The sequence below is a fragment of the Somniosus microcephalus genome, chromosome 1, assembly GCF_052327205.1.
Source record: "Somniosus microcephalus isolate GS21.2 chromosome 1, FLI_Smic_1.0, whole genome shotgun sequence".
NCBI lineage: Eukaryota > Metazoa > Chordata > Chondrichthyes > Squaliformes > Somniosidae > Somniosus > Somniosus microcephalus.
The window spans coordinates 429,286,818-429,300,165 of NC_140987.1; the positions used below are offsets into that span (position 1 = coordinate 429,286,818).

A 13,348-nucleotide genomic window follows, 5' to 3' on the forward strand; every position below is an offset into this window, starting at 1 on the left:
AATATAAAAAGAATGTTTGACTTTAAAATGGGGGACTAGATTTTGTTCATGTACCCTGGTCCAAATTTTTTTTTTCGTTCACGGGATGTGGGCGTCGCTGGCAAGGCCGGCATTTATTGCCCATCCCTAATTGCCCATGAGTGGCTTGCTAGGCTATTTCAGAGGGCAGTTAAGAGTCAACCACATTGCTGTGGGTCTGGGGTCACATATAAGCCAGACCGGGTAAGGACGGCAGATTTTCTTCCCTAAAGGACACTAGCGAACCAAATGGGTTTTTACGACAATCCGGTAGTTTCATGGTTGCCATTATTGATACTAGTTTTTTATTCCAGATTTATTTAATTAATTGAATTTAAATTCCCCAGCTGCCATGGTAGGATTTGAACACTTAGTTTCCGAATCATTAGCCCAGGATTTTGGATTACTAGTCCCGTAACATAACCACTATGCTACCGCTCCCAATATTGCCCTACTCCACCCAAATACTACACTTGGTTTGGACTTCCCCGCTGCAATTTAATAGGATATCAGCTAGTAATATATTAAAAATCTTACATCTGCGCGCACTTCATGTCAACTTTTTCCATTATACTGTAAATCGTTTTGTCCACTGTTTAATGGAAGCTGTAATTAATCTCTCCCCCTCTGCAGCATCACCACTGGCAGGAGGGTGTAATTACAGAGTGACAAGTTCAGATATGCAACTTGCATTATAAATATGGACAAAATAATTTATCGTGAAAATGTAACAGTAAGTGCAGAATGTATAACTTTAAAATGTCTGAACACCCAATTATTTCCCCTCCCCTTCTAGTCTTGCTTCACCTGAAGACTACCTTTGGTCTTAAGTCTCCGTGTGCAGTGACACAGGCGATCAACCAGTGTGTATGTGCATGCGTATAGATATTAAATGTAATATATATATAAACAATAATGTATATGGATAAAAATGGTCGAATCATAAAGGTCAGCAGAATTAGCATCCCACGCAAACCTTCCTTCTGTTTCCTGTTGTGGTTGTAAAAGCAGATTCTAGTCTGTAAAAAAAAAAATTCACAGTTTACATTCATAGTTACTTAGGTGATTAGTCTTTCAAAACTGTGATCACTTTTTTTGCCCCAATGACACATTTTAATGAAAGATTAATTAACAAATTAAATGAATGAATAATTCTCAGAATAACACTGAATTGGTGCCTAGATGAAAGTTGAGCTATAACCATAATGAGATTTTAACAAGTTCTGCCATATCCTTTCAGTTTCTATTGAGATAATTGTAATTTGATAGCAATAATAAATTCTGTACGCTGGCTATTTCAGTTCCCTTATGCCAAAATTATTCCTCTTAGTTCAAGATTGAAGAGATTTGTGTGTAATTTTTCTTATCTCTCCTTAGTAATGTATTTTAAATTGTTTATCTGCATAGCCTAAAAAGGGAACTATAGCACTGTATATTGAAATTGTTTAACTTTCTTCCTTCCATATAGAATTATGTGGTGCAGGGAAAATTATGAAGTCTTACAGTGCAGCAGATGCTGCAGTTACTTTATCATCTTTCACTTCACCAAAAGAAAATGAACTGGGCCACAAGGTGTTAACTTTACCAACTTCAAAAGAGGCCTGCGTGTTGGACCCACCCTCTCCTCTGAGACTAGCTGATGTGCCTGAACATACTTCAAATGATTCCTCCACACATGCCATTTCCCTTACATCTTGTGTTACAAAGGGTGTGAGTTATTTGTCCGTACCAGAGGATTCTGACAAAGCCCCATTCAGGTATATGGAGCCCAAAGGCATTTCATCGCTGTCTGACGATTGTTTGATGCAACAGAGCAGAACCTGTTTGGGCTGCTTCATTGAGTCGAAAGAAAACATTGATGCGGAGCCTGGAATAAGCATGAAAATAGGTGACATGAACAAGGATTGTGACACCTGTTCGGTCTCCGATATAGGGATTCAGTGCATGAGTACAGGAGAAAGTGCAAGATATGGGGATCAGCTGCTTTCAGACCAACTGTTAAGCTTTACTGTGCACAAATCTAGGACTACAGACAAAAGAGATGTGGAGAAATCTGACAGTGAGTCAGAAGATATTACTCAAAAACATTACTATGAAGGATTACTGCTGGACAAATGCAATGGAGAGGAAGCTTTACTATCGAATCCGAGCCAGGATTGGGCTTATTTTGAGTCTTTTATTAGTGAAAGCAAAATAGAACTGCTTGACCTGTGCTCAAAAAATGAGCTTTCAGTCAATCTTTTTGCCGAGGAAGAAGTGGACAATTACATGTTTGATGATGAATCGACTCTCAGCAGCGATGTCTGCTCTTTAAAGATTAGGTACGAATCCTTTCAAGACAATGTCAGAGAAAAGACGAATGCACTTCAGGAAGAATCACAGTTAAGCTTTTTTCCTAATGTCATCTCAAACTGCACAAAAAAGGAAGGCAAAGCCTCTGTGAAAATGAATTTAGATGGGCCACAAATCAAATCTGATGAGATTGACATCTGGGATGATGACGACCAATCGGAAGAGAGGGCGGGAATGCAAAAATATGGTAGCACTGTGGATGTAAAGCTATATGCAACTTCTAAAAGAAATCATTTCTTCGAAACAAATCATTCAGTGGAAGATTCAGGAGAGTACAGCGATGACAGCTATGGAACGGATTCCTCCTATGACACTGTTAAAGGTAGCATGGATAGTATTAGGTATCTTTCGAGACAAAATGCAAATTGCTCTGGTCAACTAAATTATGCATTGCGTGCCAAAAGGAAAGTACGGTATAGTGATGACTACTTGTACGATGTTGACTCCATAGAGAGTGAAAAGATTTCAGGAAAGAAGGAATGGCCGGCGGACGGCCCTAAGAAGGAAGATGATGATGAATGGTGTCCACGAAAGCGCCGAAAATCAGCTCGGAGAGGACCGCCAGTTATTATTAAATATATAATTATTAATAGGTTCAAAGGTCAAAAGGATATGCGAGTGAAAGTAAGTAAAATTGATGCCACCCAGACACGTGTTAATTTGACTGATGAAGCACTAGGTAAATATGAAAAACTTGCACCTTTAAAGGAATTTTGGCGCCAAAAACAAGCTGAGCGTGTGTTGTCAGTGCCTACTGAAAGAAGGAAGAGGCTGCATTTAAATAGTGCAGTGTCTAATGTGTTTCTTTCCCATCCTGCCAAGAGGAAAAGCAAACAGATTGCAAACAGACACAGGGCACGTAGAGTTCGGCTTGAGCTGGGGCCCAACAAGCAGATTGCGTGCTCTTTTGATCCAGTTGAAACTCAAAGGCTGACCCGTGCTGATCGAGAAGAGATGGCATTTGTAGACTCCCAGACATTTGCAATAGAAATCCCAAGCTGTGCAAATGGATTGTGTTCCACCAGCATTACATCAGGGACTGCTTCAGTGAGAAGCAAATCGCAAGGAAAGTTTGACAACAGAGTAAAGGAGAAAGGCAGACTAAAGAGACTAAAATTAAAGGCAGAAACCAAACTGAAAAACACCAGCAAAAAGCTCAAGATGGCAGTAAATGATGACATTGACACAGTGACAAATGCAAGTGAGATGGATTCAGCTGTAACGAGGCAGAGTAGTTCAGGTAGTCTTCTGACTGATTCCATTCATTGTGTCCCAGACAACACCCATTTATCTAAATCGTGCCATGCAAAGGCTGCTGCTAAGAATTCTACTTTTTCACCAGCCACCTGCTCTTCTGACAAGCCTGTGCCATCTGCTAATGCTGCAACTACTGTGCAAGTAATCCCTGGGGGGTATTTGCAGACGCTGCTGGATGCATCCGATTCCATAAGCCACACTGGGCTCTCCTACTTCCCACATCATTCTGTTGTTGTTTCCAAACCACAGAATCATTTCAACCCTTCAAACCTCACGCAAAGTTGTGTAATGTCCCCTCCCTCTGAATCCGAACAGCAACAGTCCCCTCTTTATCAGGAGGAAAAACAAAGCTTTGAAAAGTTGTGGCATGTAAAACAGGAGTATTCAGCTATTGGCAGAGCACCTGCCATTCTGTCGACTAGTCTGGTTGGTGTAGTATCACTACCAGCGGAAGGCACTAGCCTTTCAAGAACCATTAACGATAGTTATCAACAAATAGAAATACACAGTGATGGACTTGTGCTTAGCAAGAATTATTCCCATAACCAGCCACTGCAGTCAAATATCAGCTATCAATCATGCATAATAGAAGACAGTGATGGCAATTTTCAGCTCCATCGAGATTCAGTAGCTCCAGGTGACACCAGACTCATCAGTTTTGATTCAGTGGGTTCTTTGTCAGCAAGCTCCAATAATTTTAGCTCTTTAAGTCTGAAGTCATGTGAAAATGATGGTGAGGACGATATGAGTGATGACTTTTTGGCTCATTGCAGCCCCAAGCTAGTAATTCAGCAAAGCATTGATGAAGTTGCACCTCTAAAGGAATCTGCTGACCTCCTTGACATCTCAAACTTTACTCCCGATCGATTCAGGCACGTGACACTGTCTGAGATTTCCCCACCAATTACACCTGACCTGTCACCTGAAATAGTGGGACCAGAGGTCAAAACATCAAGCAAACCCAAAGACTTTCAGGAACATGCTCAAGCAATGCTTGGAGACCCAACTGAAATGAAATGGAACTGTACAGTACCCCAGACACCTGATCAATCAACTGAGACATTCGTTTTGAATAATCATCAGTTTCAGTTTCATACTTTTAATAATGACGATACCAGTGAGATGACTGAAAAGAACCCATTTGAAAAACAAGCTGATATGCTGAAATTAAATAACAGCAATAGGGGACAAAAAGCTAAAAGAAAAAGCACCTCCAGTAAGCATGTGGGCCCAAACCAAAGCTCAACCCCAAAAGGTGCAAAAAAACCAAGGAAGCCAAAATCTGCTAAAGCTACTGAGAAAACTCAAAATAAAAGTAATTCGCGTCAGAATCCTGGCACTTCCAAAAACTCCAAAAAATCAATCAGTGCAGCACACGCTAAAAGGAGTGATCAGGAGCTGCCTACAGCTAACAGCAAGTCTCTGGATGCACTTGTTAATAAAAACAGCATATTACCTTGTGTTCAACTGCTTAATGAGACCCTTCCACATCGTGGTCCTGCTGCTGCACGGGGTAGAAAGCAAAATGGGGGAAACAGTACCTGGCCTTTGAGTAAAAAGACCAGTGCTGATTGGTCTGGGCACAGTGTTACAAACAGTAATAATCTGTTAGTTGACGATCAGAGGGAATTTGAAGAACCCAGTAATATACTTTCTAATATTGCCTCTGGAATGGCTGAAGTCCAGCGTTTTATGATGGCTTCTATTGAACCAATCTGGAGCCCTGGGGGACATAACATTGCCTCAGGTACATGCCAGTCACTTGAGGCAAACAGCCTGAAATGGAAAACCTTGAATATTTTGGGTGGTACAACATCAGAATCCAAAAAGAAATCAAATAGTTCTTCGCCTGCTAAAAACCGGAGAGCAACAGCCAAGGCTTTAAGTAACAAAAATCCTGCAAAATCCACAGTTCCTCATATTGCTGCACCAACCGGTCCTAACAATGAATTTAATTTCAGTTCTGGCATACGAGGTGGCATTTTTGACAGAAGCTCTGATACTTCAAGTATTCCTGCCAGTAACGGTCCCATCCACAAAAAAATGTACCGTCACAAAGCAACGTTAAAATTGTCAGGGGATGAAAAGGGTAAGGTAAAGAGAGCAGAACGTGAACAGCAGCACAAGAACCCATCTGTGACAGCCTCTCTTGAAAAACTGAGGTAATACAGCACTACAGTGGATGTGATGCACCCTTTACTTTCCCAGCACCTTCTAAGCCCAGGCACTGTCCCCTTATTTTCCCCCTTTTTTGACGCACGAATTGCATGCCAGAGGAAGTTTTTTTTCCCCCTTTTCAAAAAGAATGATTTGCATGAGAACTCCTGGAATGGCAAACTCATTAAGGAATAACCTTTGTTCTGGCTTGGCTGTGGTACAATTAACATGGTTGCCATTAGTACTGCTATTTCACTTCTTCAGTTTTTTCTTAATCCTTGACAACATTTTAGTAGACTCTTTACATTTTCTACAGCTTCTGCAAAAAAAAATAGAAAGCCTTTGAACCATGGAATAAATTATTTGGTTTTCCTGCAGCAAAAATGACTGCAGTTTGCTCGCAGTAAAAAAAAATGGGGCCTTTTTGAGTTTTACCTATGTTTGAAGAAGATTAATTTTTTTTCCGGCAAAACAATTGCGCTTATGTTTAGTGTTCTTCGGGATAATGTTTCACAAAAGAAGAATTGTTCAGAGGCCTTGTCAGTGATCAAACTAAAATGGAAGTGCTGGAATTACAAGAGATGTAATTGTTGTGTATCTTGCAAAATTAAGTATCTTAGTAAGACTGCAGGTTCTATGCTCTAAAGAGCGATAGAGCTCCTTTTCTTCACCGGTGATGATGTACAATAACACATGCACTACTTGCAAAAATCTGTGCCAAACCATGAACAAGTGTAAAGATAATTTTATGACAATAGGAACATAACAACTTTGATAAATTTTTCTTTATATATGTTTTAAAAAAAGAGAGGGAAATAAAGACAAATTGAACTTATTATTCCAGTAATATTATGGCAAGTCCCTTGAAGCACCTGCAGCTCATTGTGGATTATGGCACCTCAATCATTACCAAAACACTGACGACTAACAAGTTCAGCAGTGGTTCCAGTTTGCCAAATATGCTTACCTCATCTGCTTGGCAACTCGCAAACTCGCTCTGGGGAGTCTAGATGGAATTAACTGGTTTGTGTTCAATCTGAGCTTTATCGCAAGTTCAAGCAAGGGAAATATACTGTGTTTGGAACAAGCCTGAGAAAAGCAGGAAGTGCTGTCCATGTACTGAATGGAGACATTCTTACCATTCAAACTATGACGAGGTCACGATGGACAATTGGAGGATGGCTTAAGGTAAGTGTATGTTTTGATAAAGTTGAGAAACGTTTGTTTTTTTTAAAAAAAGTAGAGCTGGACTATAATGTTTCCAATGGTTCTTGTTGATCAATTTCATACTCAAATAGGCTTAATTCTGGAGATAGCATTTTGGAGACCCATTCAGAGATCCTGAGTTAGTCAGTGATCATTGATCATACCCTGAAATAGTTCATCCACTGTGAAGTGGTTATTAAACAGGCAAATTAAGTATCTGAATGCATCTGGAAGGTATTGGTTGCAAGTTAGAACAAGTTGTGCTGACATTGTATAGATCAATGGTGAGGACAATCTTGGGCCAGAATTTTGCCTACCTTGGCGTGGCCGGTGTCCGTGGCAGGTCATGACCCCGCTGCTGACTCCATCCCACTGTTGAAAATGAACTTACCTTAATGGGGCCTATTAAGCCTGCCCAGCGCGTTGCCCAGCTCAATGAGATGGAGTGGGCCTGGTGACGTCATTCTTGACGTGTTTTAAGTCGGGATCCTTAACGGGACCCTGGCCACATTACATTTTAAGTTTAATCTAACATAGTGGGTGTTGAATCTTTACTGTACAATAATATAACAAAAGTTATATATGAGTGACAAAGAAATATTTAAGTAATATCATTAAATAATATGACACCATCTACAAATACAATCAAGAACATAATTTAAAAAGTACATTAATTGGGAAGTTATTGGTGCTTTAGTCACAAATCTATAGACTTTTGTATCAGTAACTGGTACAAATAAAAGATGTGTGTGTAAAGGTAATATTTAAAATTAAGCAGATTTTAAATGTAATTGTAAAGGGGTGGATTTACAATCTTATGCAAGTTCAGCAGAAGAGCTGCGGAATGCCTGACAGACAGTGTAAGTGGTTTTTATAATGTGTTTCTGGGATTTCTGCAGCTCTTCCGTTCAAGTTAACAATGGACAAGTGAGAGAACTTCCGCAGAAATTCACCCTAAAATCTCAGACTGAAAAATTAAATTAGTCATATTCAGGGACTGAAAGCAAATTGAACCAGTGGAATGAGTGATGAGAATGAAATTGTTACGGTTGATGACTTGATTTAATGTATAACTGGACAATCACAGTATACTGTGAGAAAAACCTGACCAGAAACAACACAAAAATTTATTTAAATGATATATGTCATTTTTTATAGTGCAGATCAATTCACTGCAATTACTGTTGAGCTGGAAGGCAACAGCTGAGAATGGCCAGTGAAAAATGTATTGCCCTCACCATCCAGGGTAACACTTGCATCCCTTCAGGAATTTCTGAATTAACATTTACCAGTAGCTTTTCAAATAGAACAGAATCTCCAGCAATCTGTTAGCTGATGTAATCAACATGATTTTATTTTGGTTTGTTTTTCAAGCTGTCAAGTAATCAGCTGCAGCAATGTCCACGGAACTCACGCCTCAGATTGACAGACATGGTTCCCGAGCTACGTGATTCCTGTGGCCTTGCAGGGGAATTTAAAAAGTAGGGGGCAAAGGCTCTTAAGTGCCTGTAAAGTACCTCATAATGATTTTAACTGGGTCCCCCGCCGCTGCAAGTCGGGTCGGCTCCACGATGACAGACGCGCCTGTGGGAAAGGCACGTGGGAGCGAGATGACAATGGGTTCCTGACCCGCTGTCAAAAAAAACAACTTTCCCACCGATCGCGCCTGTTACCACCACGGAAAATTCAGCCCTTGGAATACGCTGTGCTGTTTTGATCATTATACCTCAAATAGCGTATAGGTGAGTTAGGGTGGCCAGGATGATTTCAGGCTTCAGAGGGTGAAATTATGAAGAAAGGATGAAACAACTAGACTTATTTTCACTAGAGAAAAGACTGAGGGGAGACATGATGAAAGATATAGGTAAAGTTGAAGTAAGCAGGCTGTTTAAGTTGGACAGTAAGATAGGACTAGAAGACTCGAGCGCTAATTTCACAGACTCAAGGCTGAAGGACCTAATCCTGTTCCCATGTTCCAATATTTAAAAGGAAGTTGGATCGATATTTATTGAGGAGTATTGCAGAATTTTAAGACATTTAACCCTTTGTGGCCTCGCCTTTCCTCATCTGTGTAATCTTCTCCCCCACCCCCGGAACACTCTTGGCCTCTGACTCTGGCCTCGTGTGCAAACCCCTCCCTATGCCCAGCATTGACGGCTATGATTTCGGCCACTTTAGGTCCCATGCTCTGGAATGCCCTCTCCACACCTCTGCCTCTCCACCTCCCCTGTCTTCATTTAAAACCCTCCTTGAACCACATATCTTTGACCACACTATTGGTTACCTATCCTAGTATGTTCTTTGCCTCAACATAGATTACGTGGAATATACAGCACAGAAACAGGCCATTCAGCCCAACAGGTCTGTGCCGGAGTTTATGCTCCACATGAGCTTCCTTCCACCCTACTTCATCTCACCCTATCAACATATCCTTTTATTCCTTTCTCCCTCATGTGTTTATCTAGCTTCCCCTTAAAGTCATCTATGCTAATCGCCTCAACTACGCCTTGTGGCGAGTTCTACATTCTAACCACTGTCTGGGTGAAGAAGTTTCTCCTGAATTCCTTATTGGATTTGTTAGTAATTATCTTATATTGATGGTCTCTAGTTTTGGATCCCCATAGGTGGAAACATCTTCTCTACATCAACTCTATCGAGCCCCTTCATAATCTGTTGAAGGCAAGAAGACTGAAGGTTTTCTGCACAGTTTAAGGCATTAATTTGAATATAGCTGCATTAAAACCTGTTTATACTTTTATTTGATGCATTATAGGGAGGTTTTTTTGGTCAGATAGATTTCAGTGTGATTATTAAGCCCGATGGACTGACTCCCAACATTCAGCTTCACCCCACCAACACAAATACCTTAAATGCTACTAAATTACAGTTTACATGGTAGAATTGCAACGCTGTCTTCCCAACACTAAGCATTCCTGGACACAATGCAAGGTGCGGAGCCGAACTCTGGCCTGTGCGCGCAACAGCCTCACAACTTTTGCCCCATGTGTTTCACTAGTCAATTTTCAAAGTGAAATTGATGAACTTGTACACCTTGCCAAAAATACATGGTAGAGGCAATAAATTTTAAAGACCAAGATACACATTTGAGTATGAACTGGTGCATCACTAGAGGATTTTAAAAATGAGATTCAGATGCCTAGTGTAAACCCTTCACTGTTTTTATTAAGTTTCCTGGGAAGAATATTGCTTCCATCTGATATCTGGTGCTTTGAATTTTCAAGAAGATATGGTCTACTAGAGTTTAAAATAAAAACCAGACAGTCTTAATTAGCTTTTTGACCTTGTCATTAACTGGCTTTATTGGTTGCCAACAAATTGTTTTACCCAACATCCACAGTGTACTATTGTGGATTGATAGTGCCACTAAACACCTGAAGAGGTTCAAGTCAGAGCAGTCTGTGAGAGAGAGGTGATGCAGTAACTAATCACTAATCCGATTCATTACATTTCAACTTTGGAGACCTGTGCTTCAGCTGGTTCCTAGGAGAGAAGATAAAGATGAAGATCTCTGCTCATAGATCAATGATTGTCGGGAGTTATAAGTTAATTGAATGAAGGAATCTCCATGGAACCAATCCAGAGTTCAAATTTAATAATTTTCAGAAGCAGCAAATATTTCCTAGCAGTTGTACCTGTCACTCGTAAATTTTAATTTCCACTAAGAAAGCACATTTGAATCAAAGCAAGAATGAAGGCTGAATACTGGGAATCTGATACCTTGGTTATATTGTTCTTTGTAAACAGTTCTCTGAAATCAGTTTGAAACCCAATTCCCATTCCAACCATGCTTTCTTTGTAAAATTGGTGCAGAGAAAGCCAGCACATTGATTTCTGTCCAGTTTATCCAGTATCCAATTGCACTTTATCTTCCAAATAGTTTCAATTCAGAGTTGGAAAAATGCACTATTAGTACAGTTGCACTGTTGAATAATGCATCCTGAGTAATGCATGAATGAGCTGGATTTTTAAAAAGTTTATCGCAAAGCCAGCGCAACAGCTCTGAATTGAGCAAATTTGCTTCTGATGCAACAAACTGAAATTTAGTTGAGTTGGATTTTGGTGCCAATAAGTCTCCCAGTGGGTGATCTGCCAATAGATAATGCGAATCACACTGACAGCTCGCCCTTGATGCAATGTTTCCCCCCTAATTTTCTGGAGGGGTCCCTTTAACTGACTGCGTGGCTCATTCAAAATTTCACGCGTGCACGGTTTCTCCCATTGAAATGACGGAGAGCGGCCTGTGCAAGACCTCCAGACCGCTGTGCGGCTTAACGGGAACATTGCCTTGATACTAAAATGAGGTCCAACCACGAAAATGGTTCAAGCCTTGTGGCAAAGCCATTGGGCAGGCATCGCAGACACTCCAGCCACCGCCTGCCTGATATACGTGGCAAACCAAAGTCAGTCCCGTAGAGTTAAACAAAAATGGAGTCCAGTGGAGGGCTACAGGGCTGATTCCTGAACTTAGCGGGCTAAGTCATGAAGAAAGATTGTCTGTCCTGGGAAGTTACTTTCTGGAGAGCCATCAGATAAGATAGGGGTCACAATAGCAAAATACTGCAGATGCTGGAAATCTGAAATAACAACAGATAATGCTGGAAATACTCAGCAGGCCAGGCAGCATCCGTGGAGAGAGAAACAGAGTTAACGTTTCAGGTCTGGGACCCTTCATCAGAACTGGAAAAAGCTGGAGATGTAACAGATTTTAAGCAGGTGCAGAGATAGGGGGGCGAGGGGGGGGGGTGGTTAGGAGGGGAGGAAGGAATTGAAAGAACATACTGTGCTTATGTAAGAGGCAGGAAAGATAAAATGTTGCAAATGGGAATGGCAAAATAATACAGCATGAAAAATGGGGGCAGGGGTTATTGTCTGAAATTGTTGAACTCGATGTTGAGTCCGGAAGGCTGTAAAGTGCCTAATCGAAAGATGAGGTGCTGTTCCTCAAGCTTACGTTGAGTTTCATTGGAACAATGTAATAGGCCGAGGACAGAGAGATCAGAGTGGGAGTGAAGCAGAGAATTAAAGTGACAGGCGATCGGAAGCTCAGGGTGACCCTTACGGACTGAACGGAGGTGTTCCGCAAAGCGGTCGCCCAATCTGCGTTTGGTCTCCCCAATGTAGAGAAGACCGCATCGTGAGCAGCGAATACAGTATATTAAATTTCAAGAAGTACAAGTAAATCGCTGTTTCACCTGGAAGGGGTGTTTGGAGCCCTGGACAGTGGGAAGGGAGGAGGTAAAAGGGCATGTGTTGCATCTCCTGAGCTTGCACGGGAAGGTGCCAGGTGAAGGAGAAGGGCTGTTAGGGGTGATTGAGGAGTGGACCAGGGTGTCGCGGAGGGAGCGGTCCCTTCGGAGTGCTGAACGGGGAGGTGAGGGGAAGATGTGTTTGGTGGTGGGATCATGTTGGAGGTGGCGGAAATGGCGGAGGATGATCCGTTGAATGTGGAGGCTGGTGGGGTGAAAGGTGAGGACAAGGGGAACCCTATTGTGGTTCTGGGAGGGAGGGGAAGCGGTGAGAGCAGAAGTGCGGGAAATGGAATGGACACGGTCAAGGACCGTGTCAACCACAGTAGAGAGGAATCCTTGGTTGAGGAAAAAAGAAGATATGTCGGAAGCACTGGTATGGAAGGTGGCATCGTCAGAACAGATGCGGCAGAGATGGAGAAACTGGGAGAATGGAATAGAGTCTTTACAGGAAGCGGGGTGGGAAGAAGTGTAGTCCAGGTAGCTGTGGGAGTCTGGCCTTGTAGTGGATGTTTGTCGAAAGCCGATCGCCAGAAATGGAGATGGAGAAGTCAAGGAAGGGAAGGGAAGAGTTGGAGATGGACCATGTAAAGGTGAGGGAAGTGTGGAAATTGGAAGTAAAGTGAATGAACTTATCTAGTTCAGGGCGAGAGCAGGAAACGGCACCGATACAGTCATCGATGTACCGGAAAAAGAGGTGAGGGAGGGGACCTGAGCAGGACTGGAACAAAGAATGTTCCACATCCCATGAACAGGCAGGCATAGCTAGGGCCCATGCGGGTTCTCATGGTAACACCTTTAATTTGGAGGAAGTGAGTGGAGTCAGAGGAGAAGTTGTTCAATGTGAGAACAAGTTCAGACAGGCGGAGGAGGGTGATGGTGGATGGGGACTGGTTGGGTCTCCGTTCAAGGAAGAAACGGAGCGCCCTCAGGCCATCCTGGTGGGGGATGGAGGTGTAGAGGGATTGTACGTCCATGGTGAAAAGGAGGCGGTTGGGGCCAGGAAACTGGAAACTGTTAAAGTGACGGAGGGCGTCGGAAGAGTCGCGAATGTAGGTGGGAAGAGACCGGTCAAGGGGAGAAAAAATAGA

At 42.0% G+C, this 13,348-nt stretch overlaps 1 protein-coding gene across 1 annotated transcript in view; it reads left to right on the top strand.

Annotated features, from left to right (window-relative positions):
• Positions 1-13,348, top strand: part of nexmifb (neurite extension and migration factor b) — a 45,726-nt gene that overhangs the window by 17,352 nt on the left and 15,026 nt on the right. The window contains exons 3-4 of the mRNA XM_086000425.1: positions 1,487-5,789; positions 6,629-6,972. Of these exons, the coding sequence (XP_085856551.1) occupies positions 1,487-5,789; positions 6,629-6,794 (4,469 nt within the window). The 3' untranslated portion in view covers positions 6,795-6,972. The remainder of the gene's footprint in view (positions 1-1,486; positions 5,790-6,628; positions 6,973-13,348) is intronic.